The sequence below is a fragment of the Lycorma delicatula genome, chromosome 5 (assembly GCF_047948215.1).
Source record: "Lycorma delicatula isolate Av1 chromosome 5, ASM4794821v1, whole genome shotgun sequence".
NCBI lineage: Eukaryota > Metazoa > Arthropoda > Insecta > Hemiptera > Fulgoridae > Lycorma > Lycorma delicatula.
In genome coordinates, this window is record NC_134459.1 from 118,991,758 (window position 1) to 119,015,398 (window position 23,641).

The 23,641-nt window shown below is 27.5% G+C and overlaps 1 protein-coding gene across 2 annotated transcripts in view; it reads left to right on the forward strand.

Annotated features, from left to right (window-relative positions):
• The first annotated feature begins 1,583 nt into the window (after positions 1–1,583).
• The window catches only part of LOC142325336 (cathepsin F-like), a 112,988-nt gene continuing 90,930 nt past the window's right edge, over positions 1,584–23,641 (forward strand). The window contains exon 1 of one of the 2 annotated variants that reach the window (XM_075366958.1): positions 1,584–1,870. In XM_075366958.1, coding sequence (XP_075223073.1) covers positions 1,718–1,870 — 153 coding nt within the window. In that variant the 5' untranslated portion in view covers positions 1,584–1,717. The remainder of the gene's footprint in view (positions 1,871–23,641) is intronic. The other variant, XM_075366957.1, reaches the window with a different exon arrangement.

Below are 23,641 nucleotides of genomic sequence, written 5' to 3' on the forward strand. Positions count from 1 at the left end.
GGAACAGGATCAGTTATTACTGGTACTGTGCGTTTGTGAGGTTGATTAATCGACAAAGTAGAAGTTTCAGAAGTGTTTCCTTTTTTGTTATTATTATTACCTAATCTTTCAATTAACTGTAAAAGATGTTTTTGTTTTAAGTGTTCTTTTAGGTTTGTAGTATTACCAAAAAACTTTAAATGTTTTTTGCAAATTTCTTGTGAAATTTGCAAAAAATTTTTTATGAAATTTTTACTAAAGATTATCATCTTTGGTAAAAAAAATGAAAAAAACGATTGATTCCCCCCTGGTTTCATAATTCTACTTTACAAATACAACTAAATATGAAAGTTTCTAATTGGCTAAATTATAAACGAAAAATAATGAAACTCAATAAAACCAAAGTTTAACGAAATAGTCTCTAAATGAGTAAATTCTGTTAAGTAATAATAACTCCTGTAGTACTAAAATAAACGAAAAGTTCTGTAAACTGAATCCAAAAACTAAAGAAACAAAACTTAAAAACGCTATTATTTAACATTGACTGAAATGGTAACAAATAACACCATACCAATTAACGCAAGATTTATAAATAAAAAAATAAAGATATCAAAATATTAACGACTGATTGAGAATGAGATAATAATTCAAAGAAAACCTCTGCATTTGCAGAAAATAATTTTTTGGGAGAAATTAATTGTGGCGCCAGTAACCAGTAGACAGTCATAACTTATGAAATGATCCGTTAGTAACAGCTATTAAAGTGTATTAGTCAAACTAATAATATTATTCACTGTTTGTACTTTGAAAAAATATTAGTAATATATTTTGAATGAATCATTCAATTATTTATATCATTCTGTTACTAATATCTCGATTATTAAAATCATTTGATTTTGCCCATCACTACTTATTAGTGTTTTGTAGTCTTTTTTCCTGTTCAGCCTCCAGGAATCATTGTTAGGAAGATATGTATGAGTGTAAGTGAAGTGTATTGTGCAGTCTAAGGTCGAACATTTCCACCAAAGAGCACCAGATCCGCGATCTAGTATTCAAGTCCCGTATAAAAGTAGTTACTTCCTTTACTAGGATTTGAACGTTGGAACTGTCGACTTCGAAATCAGCTGATTTGTGAAAATTTATTCACCATTAGACAACCCAGTGGGTTTGTTTTGTAGTCCTAGATTTCTTGAACATGGTTTATTTATTAAATTTGAGTTAGAGAATAATTTAGTATGTAAAAATCTATTAAAAATACCCTATAAGTAGCAATTAAAAATTGGTCTGCTCTATATTTTTTCAAAACATTTTATACCTGATATTTGTTTAATAGCATATTATATATAATATATATATATCCCAACCACAAAAAAAAAACAAAACATTATTTTAGTTGTAGAAGAAGTTTTAAATATTCTATTTGTTAATACTTATGATACAGTAATTCTACAAGTAAAAAACTTGTATATCTACTTGTATATTTACTGTATAGCTCGTTAATTAAAGTAGTACAGATGTGGTAATGCTGTAGTGGAGAAGGGAATATGGTTTAGAAGATCGTGTTGCTTAACCTGGTCAATATTTTAGAATCAGCTGACCTCTGTTCAGAATACTGAGGGAATATTTATTTACGTTCGAATGGAGTGGTAGTTGCCGCGTACGGAGTGGTATATATATATATATATGTTTGTGGATTCTGAATTGTTAGTGTATCAGTAGTGAGATCACTTGCTGCAAGATGTGGTGTTTTACTATAACAACATTAACTTTTCTTTTAATATCTATTAATCCATCTTTAAGTAACCTTAAAAAATCTGAGCTTCAAGATGCAATCGATGCATTTGATTCGTTTGATACTATACCTGACAGATCTAAAAGTCCTCGACACAAGGTGAGCAATAAAATTTTTATTTACTTGTGATTCGTGGGTATGCAGTTTGTGGCATAAATTACGCATCTTGAATTTATTTTATTCAATACAAAGGAAACTATTTTTGGTGGTAGACAATCTGCATTTAATAAGTGAAATCTCAATAAATAAAGTTGCAGATTAAATCTCATTTAAAATTTATACCCAATTATTAATTAAAAAACATTAAACCAATTGTAAATTTAAACTGAAAATTTTATTAGTTTGAAAAGTTTTCAAAGAGATTTTAAATACGTCTGTTATAATACAAAAATTTTAATTTATTTCTTTTGAAATAAAAATTGTAATTTTTTATACATTTTGAATCAAGTTGAATAATTTTATTTTACTTTTTAAATTAAGTTCTAAAGACTTTAAATATGAAGGTAAATTAAAAAATTGTCAAATTAGGATAACTTGAAATTACTGAACATAATGCATTTTAATTAAAAGGATTTTTTAATGATTTTTTTAAAAAACATGTTACCTTTAATAACTTTTTCATTTTTACGTTAATTTACCCTCAGAAACAAAAGAAACGGTTTTTTGACTAGCAATTTTATATTTAATGCAATTGTGTGATGCTTTTCTCAATTTTAAAACTAGATTAGATTGTGACAAAGCATCCCACAAAACTATTACATATCCAGTGTATAATAAAATTCAGACTGGAATAGATGGACTTTTATTTTAATATGTTATTCAGTGCAGCAATTTTCTTTTAAGCTTATGCTTATTGATTTATATGATTAAGTTATATATTAAATATATATTAAGTTATATATATGTTCTTGTTTGTTATATGTATTTTTTAAATTAAATAAAATTTCTCTTTGAATTTATAAGTATCCTTTTATCCAGTGTGAATTTCAGAGATTTTTTTTATTAAAAAAAAAAAACTCAATCTGGTGGTTCTGTTTATTTTATCATGTAGTTGAAGTAGTACACTTTTTAATACAGATAATTGTATTGTATTCCTAAACTGTTTGAATATGTTATTCATTTTTTTGTCATTGCTTAGTTTAGCAATGTACAGGTATGGCATAGTATCAGTACAACCAACATTATCATGATATTCAAAATATTTTTGCACAAAATTTCAAGAAAATTAATGGGTAGCATAGGATACAAAATATTAGTTATTGTTAAATTCTAGAGATCTTTAGGCCATGCTCAACTGCAGTCTATGTTGATTCTCTCCGTTCCAGTACATTTCTTATTTTTATAAATTTGCAGGTTTTTTAGTTTTGTTTTACAAGCATTTATGTGATAAATGTCAGTTGTGATATATTAAAAACAGTCTATGAAATAAATGAAAAAAGTCATTTTATAATAGTTTAATGATTTATTTACAACAGGTTGACGCCAATTAAGAGATGCAAATAGATGATAATGAATTTTTTAGCATGTGAAAAATGCTATGTTTGACTGTGAGCCTAATCTGAAACTTTCATGTGAATGTCAAGAGATCCTACAACTCAGTCATGGAAATTGGCAGATCTGTTTGTAATGATAACACAGTGTTATTAAACTACTTATCTATGAAAATGTTAGCCCACAAAGTCTTGTTTAAGAAATTTATCCATATAAAGTCATTATCATTCTAAGTTATTATTTTAATATAAAAACCTATTTAGAAAAGTATTTCAGTAAAAGTTTTTAATATTGATTTTGTTTGTGTCAGTTATGTGTAAATTTTAACAAGTTGATATTGAAGGTGCAGTGATGATTTGATACTGATAACTTGAAATTGCTTTGTTTTAGTTAGTGTTCTTACCATTTTCTGCCCCTTTTGTTGTGTGTGTTGGTGTGTGCTCACACATGAAATATTTAATATCATTTTGTGGCAAATCTGTGAATTCAAAAATCATTTTATTGGAACACAACAGAGTGCAAGTTAGACATTTTTAATATTTAGGTTGTGGTAACTCATATGATGAGGAAAATAATTCTTGTTCTTCTTGTACCAACTTTTTCGAGATGTTTGACATTATGATGATAATTTTTGTATTATCCATCACTGTGTGAATTAATTGAATGGCTGTGTAGACAAATCGTATCTTAAGTTATGACAAAAAAGATTTTACAAATAAATAATTATATAAATAAACTTATTTTTATTTAGTGGACAATTCATAGTCATAACATTGTAAAACAAGATTTAATTTCTAGAAGGCTTTTCTATGAAGCAAGTAAAAATATTATTTATAATGTTTTGCTGTTTTAAGCTGATAAAGAGATTAAGAAAATTTTGCTGTTTTTGAATCTTTTTTCTAAAATTATAAAATTGAGCTTATTCTTCATAGTACTGAAATGAAATTCCTTTATTCATATTTATTTAACAGATTCTCTTGTAATTTATTTTTTAGTATTTTTATGCAAGTTTTTTTATTTCGGGAATTATAATAGGATTCATGAAGCAGTAATATGTATTGTGCATTTATTAAATTGTATGCAATTTTTGAAGATATCTGTTTGCGATCATCAGTACAAGAATGATGTGGAAGAACTTCTGTTATTAAAATGTGAGTAAATGAATTTCATTGTAATATTTTATTGTAGATTATTTTTATGTCCATTAAAAGTGTTTAATTTTGTAGTGACTTTTCAAGAGGCCTATGTTGCCTATTTTTTTTTAATTTTTAAGCAACTACCAGTAACAGACTTGATTATGGTTACTAATGGTAATGATAGGTAAATTTAATTTGAAATTAACTTAAATTTACAATAAAATTTGTTATTTTTATCATTAGATTCATTAATTTTCTAGTTTTATTCACATCTTAATTTTAAATTGATTTACTTTATCTTAACTTTAAATTGATTTACTTTCAGGTGATAGTTAAAGTTAAGGAATCACCGACTGAAGGTGCAGCACCTACAATAATCGAAGCTCCTGTTGTTAAAGAGGAAGCTCATTGCTTCACATGCCCTGTTAAGCTTAATATTAGTAATATTGATTTGATAAAATTAGCTAATAATTCTTTGTTAACTGCTGAAAATGGTAGTAATTTAGAATTTATTAGATTAATTCAGGCTGTTCGTGAGGTAAGCTATACTACTTATTAATTTTTTTTTTTAAGTTGTTGCTTTTTTAAATTTTGTTCTGATAATGAATAGGTTGTAACTTCAAAAAATTGTTATGTTGATTTGAGTAATTTGTGTGTATGTGTGCACACATGCATGCACATGTGGATGTGTGGTAATTTTATCATTTATTTGTTAATACTTAAAATGTAAGTATAAAAGATTATACGAAAAATTTAGAATATCATGTCACCTCTTTTCTAATTTGAAATTCTTAGTATACTATTAATGGTAAGTTTTTATTATTATTGATTGGAAAACAGGATTATTTTTCCTTAAATTTTACTGGTTGTGTATAAAAAGTTTTTCTGCATAGCAGTTTATTATTATCTGAATGTCTAGTTCATAATGTGGCATATTAAACTTTTTCATTTAACATTGCATTCAGCTGTTAAAATAAGTCTTTTGTTCTAGTAATTAGAAGGTCCTGGGTTTGAATCCTGGTCAGATGTGGCATTTTTCATAGGCCACAAATTTCCATTCGAGCTAATTGATCATAGCAGTCGATGCTCGCACATCTCATTAAATAAATAAATAAAACGCCTATTATAAACTTTTTTCCGTTCACTTTAATTTTCAATTATACTGCTAGCCCACTGGGTCTAGTGATTAATTCACCATTGCAAATCAGTTGTTTAACAGTGGATTTTTGAAGTTATAAGTTCTAATGTTCAAATTCTAGTGAAAGTTAATTACTTTAGATGGATTTGTATACTAGACAGTGGATACCAGTGTACTTTGGCGGTTGGAGTTCAATTAACACATGTCTCAGGTTGGCTGGAGTCTGTACACAACTACCACTCATTTTCATGCCATACATATAATCCTCATCTCATTGGGCCATGGGGGGTTGCTTATTGTTCACTAATTGAAGTTGAACTGATTGCAAGGTATACATTAGGAAAAAAAATTAACACTGTTAAAATTAAAAAGTTATACATTTTTAATAGATGCGTTAATTATTTGTCCTTGAACATTAAAATAATTATAGATAACATATAATAATTATCTTACATATATTATGTTATAATATTATTATAACATAATAATTATCTGATTAAAATAACATTTTGTTTTAGTCTAAGCAATCTTTTTCTAGACTTGTTTATCAAAATTCTGAGATTACTGACCCTATTGATAAACTTTACATATATTTTAAACTTTATATATTTTTTTCATTGACCTTATTGTATTTTTCATCAACAAGATTTAGATTGGGACCTATGTCATAGTTATCAGTTAAAATTAAGAGATAGATTTATTCTCAACAATTAAATTAAAATAAGTAAATTTAGAATTATGTCATTGTTAAAAATCCAAGTGAAGTAAAATTAGCCTTACTTATATAACTATTTAACTATTACAATAAATGAGCATATAAAACAGATAAACGTATGTACAAGGGGAATAAATAAATTGTAATTACTGGTATTGATGAAATCATATTGAAATAAAGTTACAGAAATTAAAAAATAAGAAGTATATTCAATTTTTAATTAAACGTTTTTAGCTGAAATTTTTTAAATTATGTCATCAATTTTATGCAGTAACTTGCTTACTTGTCAATTGATTTTCAAAAATAAGATGTCACATTAACTTTAATGAAAGACTACCTTTTTAGGTAATAAAATATATTTTGATAAAATTAATGATTACAGAGTTAAAAAATTGATGTGTACCTTTTTGAAATTTGTGACACGTTCACATCATAATTGTTTATTTATCAAGGAAGGTTGTTGCAAACAGGTGTATCAAATATAATGATTCCTTAGTTGTGAATAGCATTTTTTGAAGATTTTTTTTGAAAAGCATTTTCAGCACTTTTTTCATAGAATGTTTTTTTTTTTCATTTTGATATATAGAATATGACAATTAAATGTACTTTCATTATACCTCCTCCTGTGAGTGTGTGTATATAAATACACACATACACGAATAAATACACATATCCTCTCGCTCTCTCTCTTTGTACCATTTTGTTGTAATATTTAATTATATTTTTTTCATGTTTTACAGATTGGAATTGGTGTTGTGTATGATTTAAAAGTTGAAGCAGTAGAGAAATGCGATAAGGATGGTGATAAGATATGCAAAAATATGATTTGTGTTTTGCAACTTGTACATAAACCTTGGAAATATTTAGAACCACATTTAACTTACTGTAATTGTACTCCTAGTGAAAATAAAGCACAAGAAAACCTAAATTATGGTATTGAAAATGGTGAAACTGATAGTAAACATTCAAAATTAGAAGAAAGTGTTTATTCAGAAGATAAATTTCAGCCTGAAATAAATAAAGAAGTATTTGATAGTCCGAGTAGCCCATCAGAAGAAGATATAATTGATGTAACTAGTCCAAGTAGCCCATCAGAAGATATAATTGATACTAGTCCAAGTAGCTCATCAGAAGAAGAAATAATTGATACAACTGTTTCAAATGAATATATTCTGGAAACAACTACAATCAATGATGAATCTGCTTTGCTTGATACTTCATTTCCTAATAAAGAATCTCTGAATGTTTGGGGATTAGTTTCATATAGTGTTGAAGAAACAACTGAAGGAACAAAATTAGTTTTACCTCAACTTGTTGAAGAAACTTCTATATTAAATGAAAATTATTCTCCTAATCCAAGTGAAGAATCTAATTGATAATGCAAAATAAGAAGAAAAAATAAGCTTATTCAGATTATCTGAATTAGTATGGGATATAATGTAAAAATGTATGTGGACCAATGAAAATTGAAAATGGTTTCTTCTGAACTTTTTTTGATGCATTTATAAAATATTAATATTACTAACCAACTAACTTAAATATCATATATTTCTTAGGAATATAAGTTAATTAAGCATACAAATGGGTTAATACTATTTCTCTTAAAATGGAGTACTTATGTTACCAGAATTAAGATTATTTAACTAAAAAGTTACCATTTTTATTTGCTGATTATAAAAGAAACTGCCATTTTATTTTTTAAATTGTGTATTGTTACAGTCTTTATTTTTACTATTATTATTTCTAATTTCATGCATTTAGTGTTTTTTGTTTTGAATCTATTTGTTGAAATTCACTTGGCTTATACTACTTGTTTAACCGCTTATTATTTGCTTTATATTCTTTATGATGTTATTGTCCATTTCTAATAATTATAATATATCCTTTTTTAATTATGTTTGAACATTCTGACATTCAATTTTTATGTGATGTTCGTGGTTATATTATTGGGAAACCTTAACAATTTTACATTAATAGAATGTCAGTAGCAGTTAACAATTTTTCTGACAGACAAAAATGAAATTAACAGCTTAAGATGTCGCTTCAATCTGTTCCAAAATTATTGTTGTCTGGAGTTACACAACAGTATTAATTTCTTAATTAGGTTAACTGTTGTATTTCTTCAAATAATTGTTTTACCAAAAATGTTAAAAAAACCAAAAAATAAAGTTAAAAGTATTTCATTATTATCATCATCATTATTAACTTAAAAGTTTAATTATTTTTTTTATATTCTGTTCTTTTTCTGTAAGAAAGACGATAATTATTTGTACTAAAATATTTCTTAGTTGTCAAAATTTTCATAAGAGTGTCATACTTTTTAATATTTTAGTTATATGAAAATAAAAATATAAAAAAAAAAAAAATGGGATAATGTATTATAATTCGGTTAATGTGATTTTAAAAAATAGTGCAAAGTTAAATTTTTAGATATTTTATTTAATTTCAAAATATTTGCAGATTCCATGATACCTATATTGCAGTTTGACAACAGTGGACATTGTGTTTAGATTTCTTGAAAGAAAGTTCAGTAAAATGTAAAATTAATTTTTTAAATGAATTGCGAATAAATTTATTTTTGCTTTTAGACTACTTGTATATGATATTTTACTGGAAGTATTTGTTTATATTTTTTTGTTACCTTACAAAATAATTAACTAATATATTCTAATATTTATTAGTATAAATGTAATGAATTATGACTTCCTGTAATTGTTTATGTACATTTTGAATATCAGATCTTAAAATATCTGTGATTGAAAGTATTACCAAAAATGCATATGAATATAACTATAAAGCATACAGATTGTTAGTATGAATTATCCTTTGAATGATAGATAAATTTATATTGTTCATAAATTTATATTGCAGATAAACTTGCTTATTTCATAAATTATTTATATTGTTTAAACTGTCATCTATGTAGAGCTTCTGAACATTTTTATTGAGAAAGAAGTATTCTGCTCCATTGTATGGAAGTTACTGATTTTTACTATTTCTTTATTACATTACTATAGTTATAGTATAACTAAGCATGACATTATGTTATAATTTTATACAGTTTTATTTTTGAGGTTTTTGTAACATTTTGTAATTATTTTTATTATTATTTTATCATATATGCTTTTTTAAATTATTTTTTAATCTGTTGTTTTTATTTTTTCCCGTTGTTTACCCCCCCCCCCCAACCAAAGTACGGGCATGCTACTAAAAGCATATACACAGCTCCAGGGGGTGCCATCGCCTCAAATTACCTCAGCAGGAACAAAGGTTCCGCCTAGGTAGCTGGAACTGTTGTCTTTAATCATTCCTCATGCTTCTAATGAGGGATCCCCCACCGGGACTCTGGTCTTGATGCCACGCCTCTAATGGGAACCCCAAAGGGATCCCCCACTGGGACTACTGTCTTACTTTATCCCCCATTGTGAAGTACCAAAGGAAGTCCCTGTCCAATCACTGAAAGTGGGACACTTGAACATCCACCCCTCCTGAACGAGACTGTCCCAATCGTAGGTCATCTCCAAAAGCAAAGATGAATGGGTCTCATTTATTGCTGCTGGTTCTACATCCACGGTCTCCAAGTGAATGCCATTACCCGGGTTCAAATCCCAGTCAGGCATGGCATAATCACACACGCTATAAGTCATTCAATTTCATCCTCTGAAGAATGCCTAACAGTGGATCCGGAGTTAAAAAAAAAAAATATTACTTGTTTAAAATACATTAGATAAAGAAAAATATTAGAAATAGCAATTTATTATTGCTTAGAAATTTTTTTTGGGGAACTGGAGGCATTACCTTTGTAATACATACCATTATTTTGAAAATGAGTTAGAAGGAAAGTCTGTTGCAAAGCATATTGAAATTATATATCACGAAGACTTACTTTTTATCACTAATATAAATCCCCACTAATATAATACACTAATATAATACACTAATAAATCACTAATATAAATTAGTGACGGTGATAGTGATTGTAAATTTTCATACTTAATATAAGATTTTATTTTATGATTGCTTTGTATATATTTTCTATGTTCAACCTTTATCAAAACATAACTATAATTATAAAAATAACCTAAAATTTTTATTAACGTACTGTTTACTTATAAAATTTATAAAACAGTCAATAATGTTATACACGAAATGTTGGTAATCATTTTTGCTATGAAATCAGTTTTTGTATAAAAGTTATTTTTTAATGTAAAACTAAAAAAGAGTTGTTGAAAATCCCTTATTTAATTTTGGACCATCATCTTTTTCTACTTGTTTAACTGCTTATTATTTGCTTTATATTCTTTATGATGTTATTGACCATCATCTTTTTCTGGATTTGCTTTTATAAAGTCTTGATAAAATTCACATTAGTGAAAAAAAGCAATAGTATTGATAAGCGATATAACTACCATTCTTATACCTGCTGTCAAAATGGAGTTTTTTTTTTTTTTGTAAAAAGTAATCTGTAAAAATTATTAATGATCTGTTAATCATCTATTTATATTAGATGATTGACAAGTTAGTTTTATCATGAATTTTGTATGAGAAAGTATATTTCCTTGTTTATTTGTTTACATTCTTCACAATATTTTGATATTCATTGAAGAGTTGGGTAATTTTCCGTGAGTGTGTCCTTATCAGTTTAAAATGATGTTTTGTCAATTTTTGTTATAATAATTCTTAAAAGTTTTTTTTTTAATGAAAAAATGTAATGCACCATTTTTTTTTTTTTTAGTCAAGTATTTATTTTATTTTTATCTATTTATGTGAAGATAAAGTAATTTGTCAAGGAAATTTAAGTTTGACATCATAATCAGTTATATTTACTATCGTTGTATCACAACAGTTATTATCTATATTTCTTTCTAAGGCTGGATTTTTTTTTAGCATTTGCTGTTTTTAAAAATCCTCTTGTAAATTATTGACACACACACACATATATATAATTTCTGCCTTTCTCTAATTTAGGGAAATATGTATATGTAGAGTTATTACATAATTATTTCTTGATCTTATTATTTTATCTTAATGGTATGAATCTTATTTATATAAAAATATCAAATTATGAATAATCTGTAATTCTGTTTTTCTATATCTTCCTTACATAAATATGTATGCTGGGTATGGTGTTACATTTAGAAGCTGTATGAATATTTAATACCTTCTAAGACTTATCTAAGAAAGTTGTTAGTATACTTTTCAATTCCATTGAACCCAGCAGCACCATTAAAAGTAAAAACGTTCTGAAAGTTGAATTTTTTATCACAGTAAAAGTAATAAGGGTTCGTATCTGTTATTCAGAAACAAAGGTAGAATTTGCTAGGGAAATGTAGCGCTACTTTTTGAAACATTATTTATAAATTTATTATACTTGTCAACAGATAAATATTATTATTTTTTAAAGGAATTCTTTAATTTAATTTTAAATGGTTGAGGTTTTTTGTGACTTATTGTTAATATTACCTTACTGGGTTAGTGTGGTGGTTAAATTCATCATTGCAAAATCAGCTGATCTTTGAAGTCAAGAGTTCTAATGTTTGAATGCTTGTAAAGACTTTTGAGTCATTTTATATGGATTTGAATACTAGACTGTGGTTACGGGTGTTCTTTGGTAATTGAATTTAAATAAATCACACGTCTCAGGAGTGATTGACCATAGTCTGTTCCAGACTACTATTTTACTGTACATTTACACTTAAATTGCACATTGCATTACATCTGCAGCTGTGTCAGTCTTCGCAAGCTGGTAGCAGTAATTGCATTTGCCTGTACACACACATACCCAGACCCGACAGTTTCTGGAAAACTGGTTGGAGAAAATATAATACAGGATGTTGAAACCAAAGATATTCAAAAGTAACACCTTATATTAAGAGAACTGGTTAATATAATTTAATAATCTCTTTTTTAATAAACAAAAGCAAAATAGCGAATTGCAAAAAACTGAAGGCTTTCTGTTCAGTAGTTACAATCTTTGTTAGTGGTTCTGTCAATCGGGAAGATGGTGTCTCAATCTGCGACTAAGGGCACAATAAAAATTTTCCTTTTCGCTGTTTGATTTTAGCCTTAAATTAACATTGTATACCTCTACCAAGAGGTATTATAACAAATTAAAACTTTGATATTAATTTTTTACATTCGGTTTATTTTAGTGTTATAATGTCTGTTTGGAAAAATTAACTTTACCCTTTGAAAAATTCATTAAATAGTTGAAAATAAAACTTTTCACTTTTTTAATATTTACGTCTTCAAGGTGAGATAGACACCAAATTAAGAAGCGATTCAACAATTTATTAGCTGATTCTTTTTATTTGGGGCCGAGTTCAAAAAGCCGTTGGATATGGTGCTAGGGCTCGAGACAGATTTTAAAAGTTATGTGTAATAAGTTCTGTAATTTCTGCACAAACAGGACACAGCTTTTCTCAACGATGCAAAGAACATATAAAAGCACTTCACTCTAATGTAAACATTTTCACAAACCAGCTTATTGAAACAAGCCACATACATAAAAATTTGAGCAGTATGCAAGTCTTATATATGAACTACGACTCAAACTTAACACAACTGAACGATTCATTGTATACAAGAATATTATAAGAGTGAATTTAAATCTCTGTCACACACACACACACACACACACACACACACACACACACACACACACACACACACACACACACACTCACTCACTCACTCACTCACTCGCTCAACAAAGATCTTTCAAAAATACTATTAGAATATCAACATTCATTGGCATCACATCACTTAGCACTTTCAGCGGAAATCTCTGAAGAAGCTTATTTTAAAACAAAAGTAGCTCATGCAAGAGTAGGTTTGTGCAATTATATATTTATATATATATATATATATATATATATATATATATATATATATAGAGAGAGAGAGAGAGAGAGAGAGATATTTAGTATGTAAAGCTTCAACATACATATAAGATGAAAATATAAATTATGAACTTTTTTTAATCAGTTAAAAACAATGTGATGTATTTTGAATCCATTAAACACAATACAAAATTAATGGTTATTTCTCTTCATTATTTGTTAACCCGATAGATTAATTCACTGATGTTAGTAAAAATATATTTTTTTCAAACTGTTTAATTGTCTTGATTTATTGAGTATATCTGTTATTTCATTATTTTTTTTTAACATTATGATAACACCTTGACCTATAACCGGGATAAATTTAAGTTAATTGGAAAAAAAATTTCCAAAATAGATTAAAAAATATGAAAATATAAAATATTTATATTTTTTTATACATCTTTTCATCTTTTATTTATTTACTATTTTATATAAATATATGCATGATTTTACTGATGTATTGTTACCAGTGATTGTATATATTTATTAAAATGTATGATCGTTAAATTTTTAACCTCTGACACTGATGAAACCTAATTTAATGATGTAGCTTTTAACAAAATTAAATAATTTTCACTTTTGTTGTTACGTATGTTACCAGATATTTTTTATTGTGGTATTACAAATTAAATATTTAATTTTCAAAGCATTTGGCACCGTTGTTATTAATATAATTTGTATAAAATAATATTTCCACTTACCAACAATTTTTAATGTAAGTATCCGAACGCTTTCGGAGTCACTTCGCCATCATCAGGGATTATTTGAAGTTATTAATTTAATATTCATGTCTATAATTTTTTGTGTATAATTGTATAATTAAACTGAAGTAAAAATTGTTACGTTCATAATAGTCGATTGTCAATTAATAAAATAAGTTATATGTTAATAAAAATGTAACGTCATGTCCGTAAGATGTTTACGACATATATATATATATATATATATAAAGTACTAATATTAGATAATAGACAATATTATAATTACGACTATAAGATAATTGTTGTAAATATCTTACGGACATGACGTTACATTTTTATTAACGTATAACTTATTTTATTAATTGATAATCGACTATTATGAACGCAAAAATTTTCACTTCAATTTAATTATAATTATACATAAATATTAAATTAATAACTTCAAATAATCCCTGATGATGGAGAATTGACTACAAAAGCGCTCGGATACTAACATTAAAAATTGTTGGTAAATGGAAATATTATTTTATATAAATTATTTATTATTGTACTGTTATTATTTGTTAATTTAAAAATATTTTTTCAGTATGTGTTATTCGGTAAGAATTTTAAACTGACAAAAATTGCAGTACTTGAACATTTTGTTGGATGTAGCGACTCATCATTTTATGAATTAGTGTTCATGAATTGTAAAAAAAACACATGTTTTCTCCCAAAATTGCGTATTATGCTCTCTTATTTTTAAATCCTCTTCAAAAATATTAGCCTGAAATATTGTGAAATCGCGGTCACAACTTTCACCTATTTCCCTGATTCGGTTCCAAAATCTTCTTTTGACATTTCACAACCGTTTATGATTAGCGTCAAATTAATTATTTTCTTGTTTTAAAATTCATTCTTCAACAATAATTAAGACTATACTCATGTAGGAAGATTTAATTGTTCTTTTTATTTTGGTTTTCTAATCATAAAAATCAAAATTACTTTTTGAAATTTTTAGGTATGAGAAATTCACATTATTAAACACATACCGTGTAAGCGTATTAATATCAAAATGTATATTTTTTTCAATAACTGTTTTCCTTGGCTTTAAAGAAAAAATGGTAAATAAAAATTTAAACTGTAAAAACTGGTTTGTGATGAAGGATTTTATAATTTAATGTGATGAAGGTTTTACTATTACGAAAACTTAAATATAGTTAGTTGAATATAGTATCAAAACTGGTCTTTTTTATAATTGTATTAATTTTTACTTCCTTGTACTAAGTAAAGGAATTACTGTGATCGCGAATTTCAGATCTCAACGGAAATATCCTTTTTGAATCCATTTTGAATAGTTCCGGCGTGACGTCTGTACGTACGTACATACGTATGTATCTCGCATAACTCAAAAACGATTAGCCGTAGGATGTTGAAATTTTTAATTTAGGACTGTTGTAACATCTAGTTGTGCACCTCCCTTTTTGATTGCAATCGACAACCAAAAGTGTCCAAAATCCAAAAAGGTTGTATTTTGGAATTTTTCTTAACTGCAGTAATAAGACCTCATTGAGAGCTTTTCAACGATATATCATAAGTGGTACTTATCTTCATTGGTACCAGATAAAATTTTAATTAATGAAATATTTGGATCTTAAAGGGGCACTTTTTTTAAATTTAATATATTGATTTATTAATACTTATTAACCTACAATTGTAAAAAAAAATTAACTATACAAAATTTACAAAAATCTAATTTAATTATTTAAAATTAAAAAATTACAATAAATAATAATTCTATAACAATAAAAAAATATATATATGAAAAAATATCAGAAGTTTTTAATGAAATAAGATTTTATGTAATTTTCATGTAAAAAAAAAATGTGTTTATGTAATTTAATAGGCGTACAAGGAAGTTATGTGTTGTCCATATCAGATTTTTTTAAAATTCGTTTTCTTGATACGAAGAAAAGTGAAAATATAAAAAAACCTCTAAAACTGGACATCATAAGTGAGTAATAATAATATATATATATATATATATATATATATATATATATGTATGTACTCTCTGTTCATTCTAAGAAGGAGATATCGCAAAAACACAATGCAGAGCGTTGTGGAACAGTATGCCTAAAATATATTACTTGCTAAACTTACAATTTTTTGTAATTCCTCACAAAATATTATTTATACTCACATTACACTTTATTTATTTAAGTTTAATTATTATAATTTTAATTTATAATAATTTATTTTCTAAACTAAGAATATACTTTTTAAGAAACAATAATATAATTTACAATATACAACAGAGCTACAAAATAGACATAGCTTATGAATTATATAAATACTTCTGTTGACCTACAACAGGCTCACAAGAGTAACCATAGTTTTCTAATTTAAAACTGGTACATTAATTTATGATGAAATAATAATTTTTGTGATTTAATAATAGTTTGGAAAATTAGGTACTCCTTGAGGATAAGAGTCCTGTTTTAGGAGTTACCATCAATTTATGATTAAAACATTGAAGAATATTAAAGGTATATAAATTAGGACGGAAGTGGCTGAGTAGATATTTAACGATTACTAAAGATTATAGAAATATTAAAGAGAGGGAAAATTATTCAGTTTGTTATTAGAAGCCAAAAGTTAATTCACGAAAGCCATAAGCTTTTTGTTTCCCTAGGATAACTTGTAAATTTTAGTCTTAATTAATGAAAAAAGAATTCAACGTTTTTATTCTAAATGAGCCAGCGCTCAAGTGAATTTCTGAACGAATTTAAACCTAGACTATCTTTCACACAATTTGGAAAAAAATTATAAACCTTTGTTGCCATGTAAGTGAAAAATCTACAAAAACACTCTTTCCGTGGCCTAGGAAGTACAAAATTACCCTTGCTTCGCAAGTATCTAATATCTCGGTCAATTAGTCTATACTTAAGAGGCTTATCTCCACTCCTAAGAAAGAAAGGTTTAAGTACTTTAAACAAGTATAAATGCCTCAAAGGGAACAAGTTCAAGATACAAAAAAATGGGAATGAATGTGTCCTAGCAGGTATTCTATATATACGTATAAGGTGTTTCTGGCCTATCACTATAAGTCGGATTTTATTACAGACCACCCCAACACTTAAATCCATAATATCTTGAAACGAGATTCAACCAAAGCCAAGTAAAGCATTTTTAGAACACCAGTCGAGCAGAAATCCCGAAGATAATAAAACTTCTCACGTAACATAACATTTCATTCTTTAGACTAAGAATATGTTTTTTCCCATGAAAGATTGCAATCCATAGTTACATATTTCATACTATCGACTTGATCAATACTATCGCAACTACACTCGGCTATTCTAGAGCAAGTGAGATTATGATATCTAACATACGAGTTGCTAGTTTTCTCACCCTAACTGAAATATTATGTATTTGGATTTAGATACATTTAACGTAATTCCGTTTTTGTTTAACCACAACCTAATTTTAAATAACTCCTCTTCGATAGATTTAAAAACTCGGTCAAAGCTTCTTTCTGTATAAAAACGACTGTATCATCTGCAAATGAGGTCAGATAATCTTGAAATTTGCCAGAACATTAAGTCGTTAATATAAATTAAGAACAGAATTGGCCCCCAAACTGGCCCTTGAGGGACACCGAATTCTAGTATGCCCTCGTTAGTGAGCGTATTTTTAATTTTAACCTTTTGAGTTCTCTTTAAATAGGATTCAAACCAGTTAAAGGCTAAACCTCTTATACCCGCTTGCTCCATCTTATTTAATCATATATTATGATCGACGACATCAAAGGCCTTTTGGATATCCAGAAAGAGGGCGCCAATTTTAGAATCTTCATTGATGTTTCAGTTTACCAACTGAAACAAATTTAGGCATTTTCAGTGTCTAAATTTTTCTGAAAGCCAAATTGATTGACAGAAAAATTATTTCTATTAAGAAAGTTAGCCGGTCTTGACTTTACTACAGTTTCCAGAATCGTTGAAAATTGTGAAAGCAGGGCTATGGGCCTAAAGTTCCCGACATAATTATTATTTTCTTTTTTATAAGTAGGAACTATCACTGCTTCTTTAAGTTTGGAAATTAATCCGACTGCGGACAAATTGCAATAAATACGCAAAAACATGATAAATATGTTCACACACGAATTTTAGGGCATAAGAATTAATCTCATCAAAACCAGACGACGTTTTGGTTTTCATAGACTTTATAATTTTCTCAATTTCGTGATAATGTGTAGGCTCTAGAAAAATGGCTCCTATTTGGGTTGAGGTAAATATATTGTTATATAAATATTTGATTCTGAATTGTTATATTCTAAAGAGGTGTTTTTAGTTTCTTTGCGATTCCTAAAAAATAGCTATTAAAAATATCCGAAACCTTTTGAGCCTCACTAACTATCTGGTTATTTATCTCGGCTTTATTTCGGTCCATTTCATATTTTTTATCGTTTTTACCTATTAACTGAACAATTAGTTTCCACTGTTCCCTAGTGTTATTAATAAAGAAGTTTCTAAAATATAATTCTTTAGCCTTCCTTATCTCATAGATAAGTCTATAACTGTATCTACTGTAATATCTTTTTAAATGTAAATTATACGGTTGTTTTTTTAATTTTTTTAAACAATAAATTTTTTCTTTTAATTCTATTTAATAAATTATCCAATACCGAGGGTTTAATTTTGATGACATTTTTAGTTTTTGTTTAAAACTCTTTCCTTTTATCAGAACATACTTTTAAAATTTCATAAAATAGCTCAAAAGCTCTGTCTACGTCTTTTTCATTAAATACCTTATTCCAATCAGCCTTTCAGATCTCATGTTTAAATTTAACTAAATTAATAACACTATGTTGATATAGAGTTAGACATTCTGAGTTTACTGTATGTATAAGCTTTTTAATATCACTCCAGACAAGTATAAGGGAATGGTCTGTGATGCCAGCACTATGTTATAACACTGTAATAACACTATGTTGATATAGAGTTAGACATTTTGAGTTTACTTTATGTATAAGCTTTTTAATATCACTCCAGACAAGTATAAGGGAATGGTCTGTGATGCCAGCATGTGTGACATCAGCAAAAAAATTTAAAGACATTTCTTTGAATCGTTTACATTTATTGAGAAAAATTATCTGTACAAGTGTTTGTATCCAACCTCGTACGGGTGTTAAGCAGAGGCTCCATACCGTTTGAGTAAAGCAAAAATTTATATTTATTAACAATATAGTTTTCCTCTAAAACATTCAAATTTATATATCCTACAAGCATCGTTGTAGGATTGCTATTGTGTATTTCTAAGAAATTACGTAACTAATTAATAATTACCTCCGCTGTCGATCAAATGATATCTGTAAAAAGCAAAGATATTGCAAGCATAATTATTAACAGACAAAGATAAAGTAATTCCATCAGTCGGTAAGAAACTAGCCTTATCGACCTTGACTGGAATGTCGTTTTGCACGTACACTATTATACCTGTAGCTCTATAAATTTCATGGTAATTCCCGGAGGCTAAATAGGAAAGAGAAAGAAAGCTCTATAAGTTTCATTACATTTGTCATAAAGATTATATCCATCAGTTTGATAATTATTTAGTTCACCATAAATCCGTATCTCAGTTAATACTATTATTTTAGAAAATAATTTTAAAACAATAATTTAATTTAAGAATACATCAAAATTTTTTCGCATGATCCAAATATATTGAGGAATTATAAATAAAGATTTATCTTCCGTAAAAGAAAAAAAAAGAATAATAAAAACTTAACAAAAAACTATTTAAAAACGAACATTAAACACTATTACACATTATCTAAAGAAAAAGTAAATAATAATACAGATTTTAACGAAGCACTATTTTAATTTACTGACATCATCAACCGAAGTAAGCACAATTACAGGAGCACCATCACTTCTGCGTATTCCGCTACGTACCCACAATTACTTGAAACCCTTTTCCTTTTTCAATTTTCTTGCCATTGAAAACACTTTCCTACGATCAGCTGAAAGATTTTCATTTATATACACTGGATTATCGTTTGGTAACCCCAGGTTCTTCGTTGAGAAGTCCCTCTTGACACACCTTCTATTTAAGATGCCATCTTTTACGGATCTTCTGGTAAAGCCAACTATAATCGTAGCCGGTCTTTTTTGGGTTCTGCTTGCCAGCCTATGGCGCACATCTATGCGCTTTCTGATATCGGGTAGTCAAGAGCTTTAGCAACATTTTGAATTACTAAATATAAATTTTAATTTTTCTGTTCGGTTATACAGTGTATTTCTAAATTATTTTCACGAGAATACTGTTTAAGTTCACTAATTCTGTTCAGCAGAATTAAATTATTATTCTTTTCCGTTTTTAGCTCACCTAACATCGTCAACTTTAGTTAGAACGTGTTGTATGTTTTCTTCTTGAGATTCGAGTTTTTTTTATAGCGCCCCGATTTCCATGTGGCATGCTTCGATGGAATACCCCAAATTTCTCTTCGTTTCTTGGATTTCTGTGCGGGTTTCTTTCAGTAACTCCACAATATCTTTCATCGTAATCGAACCGTCTTCAGCTGCCGACTGCAGCGCAGTACTCTTTCTTTTTTCATTTTCACAGATGGTACACCTACAAATTTTATTTTTTTGTGTTCGACGAAATTAACCTCTTTTTGAGTAAGATAACGCACTGTGGTTGAAAATTACCGCTACAATTACTGCATATAATACTTTTTGATCCGCGCACTGTTTTTAGACAAGTAGAACACGGCGTATATTAAAGTAGGCGTGAGAAACAAATTGGAGAAAAAAATAAACAATAGAATATTAGTAGAATATTGATCAATATTAAAAAGTTCCCGACTTTTTTTTTTTATCTTATTATGGTTACATTATTTAAATGACTAACATGTACACGTAATACTGAACACAATTTAAATATTCTATCACTAAAGATAAGTCACAAATGCCCAGGCACAATCTCACTGTACGAGCGCTCTATCATAACTGCCTTTTTATAATTAAATTATAATTACTATTATAGTTAATTTAATTATGCATTTAATTATTATTATTTATTTAATTTTTATTTACTTTATACTTATTATATACTAAACTTTTTAATTCTTCACAAAATTTTTAATATAATAAAACCTACGAAAACAATAACTGCCATATTTTTAAAAATAATTTAATAGGTAAAATATATAACTTGAACGAAACCTTACCACTTCGAAACGCTAAGAAAATTGCCTACCTTATTCTCTGTCACTATCCAACAAACACTGGATTCCCTCCATTATATCCGATTCTTCATTACTCCCAGAAGTTGGCGTTGATTCGTTGTCGACGCCAACTTCTAAAATTAATTATTAGTTCATCAAACGCAACATCGAGAAAATGATCTAAGTCCCACGTTTTGTTTTTTTTTTTTGTAACATGCTTCACGCACTGTTTCCACTTTTCAGTTGATATCTCATTCACGCCTTTTTCAAGCAGGATTTTAACGTCTTTCATTTTATAAGTATTATTATTATTTCGGGCAATATAGTCTTTTACTTGGCTCTACATTAACTCAATTGGATTAAGGTTACAATGATAAGGGGGAAACCTTAACACCTTACGACCTTTCGTTTCAGTCAAATCTCGATTAAAAATTTATTAAATTTGCCACGATTGTGTTTAAATGTTCAAGGATTTCTTCTTTTAAACTGTTTTTTCCAAAGTGGCTATTATTTTATTGTCCTCCATGAAGTAAGTGTTTTTAATATTTTCCAGTTTTATACCGTGATACGGAGCATTATCAATTACAACAATACTATTTTCGGGTAATAACGACAATTCTTTTTCAAACCGCTTCCTAAAAATATCTCCGTTCATGTCATCGTGGTAGTTTCCAGATTTTTTGGATTCAAAAACGGTAATCCCCCGTCTAAAAATCCATTTTCATTGCCAATATGTAGCACAAATACTCGCTTTCCTTTAACTTTTGGAGGTTGCTGGTCCCTACTTAATCCTGACAGAAATGCTGTTTTTACCGATGTAACTGTCGTATCATACAAAATTCTTGAAGTGGTGTGGCCTTCATTTACACACGTCTCACCCAAATAAAATATATTTCTACCCGTTTTTCTATAAGTTTCTACTATTGAAGTTATACTTCTTTTGGCGCGTTAGGAGAAACTGATCAGAGTGTATTTTCAGCAAGTTACGGAAGTTGCGCGCTCCGATGTAACACACCATGAAGATTTGCGCAGGCCCAAGTTGATCAGTTTGCACGCACATGCGTATAGTGTCTAATCCAGCCAGTCGTTCAATGCAATTAAGTGATTAGCACATGTTGTAAACATAACAGATATTGAGTCGTAATAAATATGTATCTATATACACGGATTTCTGAAGACGGGTATTTTAAACCGTGAATATTGTTGTTCATATTCATGAAACTTTATTTATATTGCAGCCTATTTTTATTATTTTTTTCTATGAAAATTGTGTATCAAGATTTGAGGTTTTATTTATGTAAGTACTATTTTTTATGAGTAAAATTATATTTTTTAATTAGAAAATAGCACACAGACAAATTCTTGATTTTGCATAAGTCATTTTAAATTTATCAAAAACAAAATTTTTGATAAAATTCACTATTGTAAAATAAAACTATTTGCATCATATTTTTCATATCATAAGCAGCTGATAACCCTCGTGCCTATTCAATCGTCATCTGAAGAATTAATGGAACTAATCGAAATATATTCGATGAACTTTGTTATATGACAACGATTGTTTATAACGTCTATCGATCGTTTGACTCGGTTCAAATATGTTTGAATGCCTAAAAAAAATTGTTATTTTATTCACGCCAAATAAGTATAACTTGTTACGTGCGTACATAAGTACACACGAGCTTTTTTTTTAAAATGCCGTATTTTTTTGTGTGATGTATTAATTATTCTTTACTTAGTATTTTTTTTTATACTCTTTATTATTGCACTTACTTAATTTTCAATTTGTTTCATAAGCAATGAAATACTCGTATGTGTGTATTTTGTTGTTTTGTAGAAGTAAAATGTAGAATGATGTAAAGATGCTGTTAAAAGAGAAAAAGTATTCACGATTGGGAAATTCTAACTTCTTTTTAAGTTATATATAAATTTATATTTTTTTCAAATCAAATCATTTTTATTCTTTCAACCATTACATTGTACAATACATAACATTTTTATACAAACAGTAAACTTTATTTCGCACTAATATATGAAAAAAATAAATAAAAACATTAAAAAAGGAAAAATTAAAAAATTAAATATGTATATTAAAAAAAATTACAATTAACTTCAAATGGTTTAAAAGAATTAGGTACCTTATTTATCAAATATATTTAGCTAACTTTTAATGTGTGCGTGCGCGTGTACTGAAATAATGTTTTTAACAATTTGTGAAATTATTTTGTAGGTATTTTTTTATATTTAGTGTCTTCATGTATTTACCTTAAGATTATTTTCTGTATTAATATTTAAATGATTAATTCGATCCTTAAATTTGTTTAACTGTAATATATGAAGATGCTCTGAACAAGTTTTACCACGGTTTCTCTTCATCTCATCAGGCAAATTGTGGGGCAATTCTTTTTTTATCCATTTAGTAACACATGTACCCAATGATGGACGTGATTTAAATGAATAGTGATTTAAAAAAAAATTAAATTATTTCCATACCATATCAACTAAAACTAAAAATTATTAACATCCAAATTTGAGCTCCTGTGGACTAATTGATAAGGACATCTTTTTGGGATACAGGAATTGTGAGTTCGAATT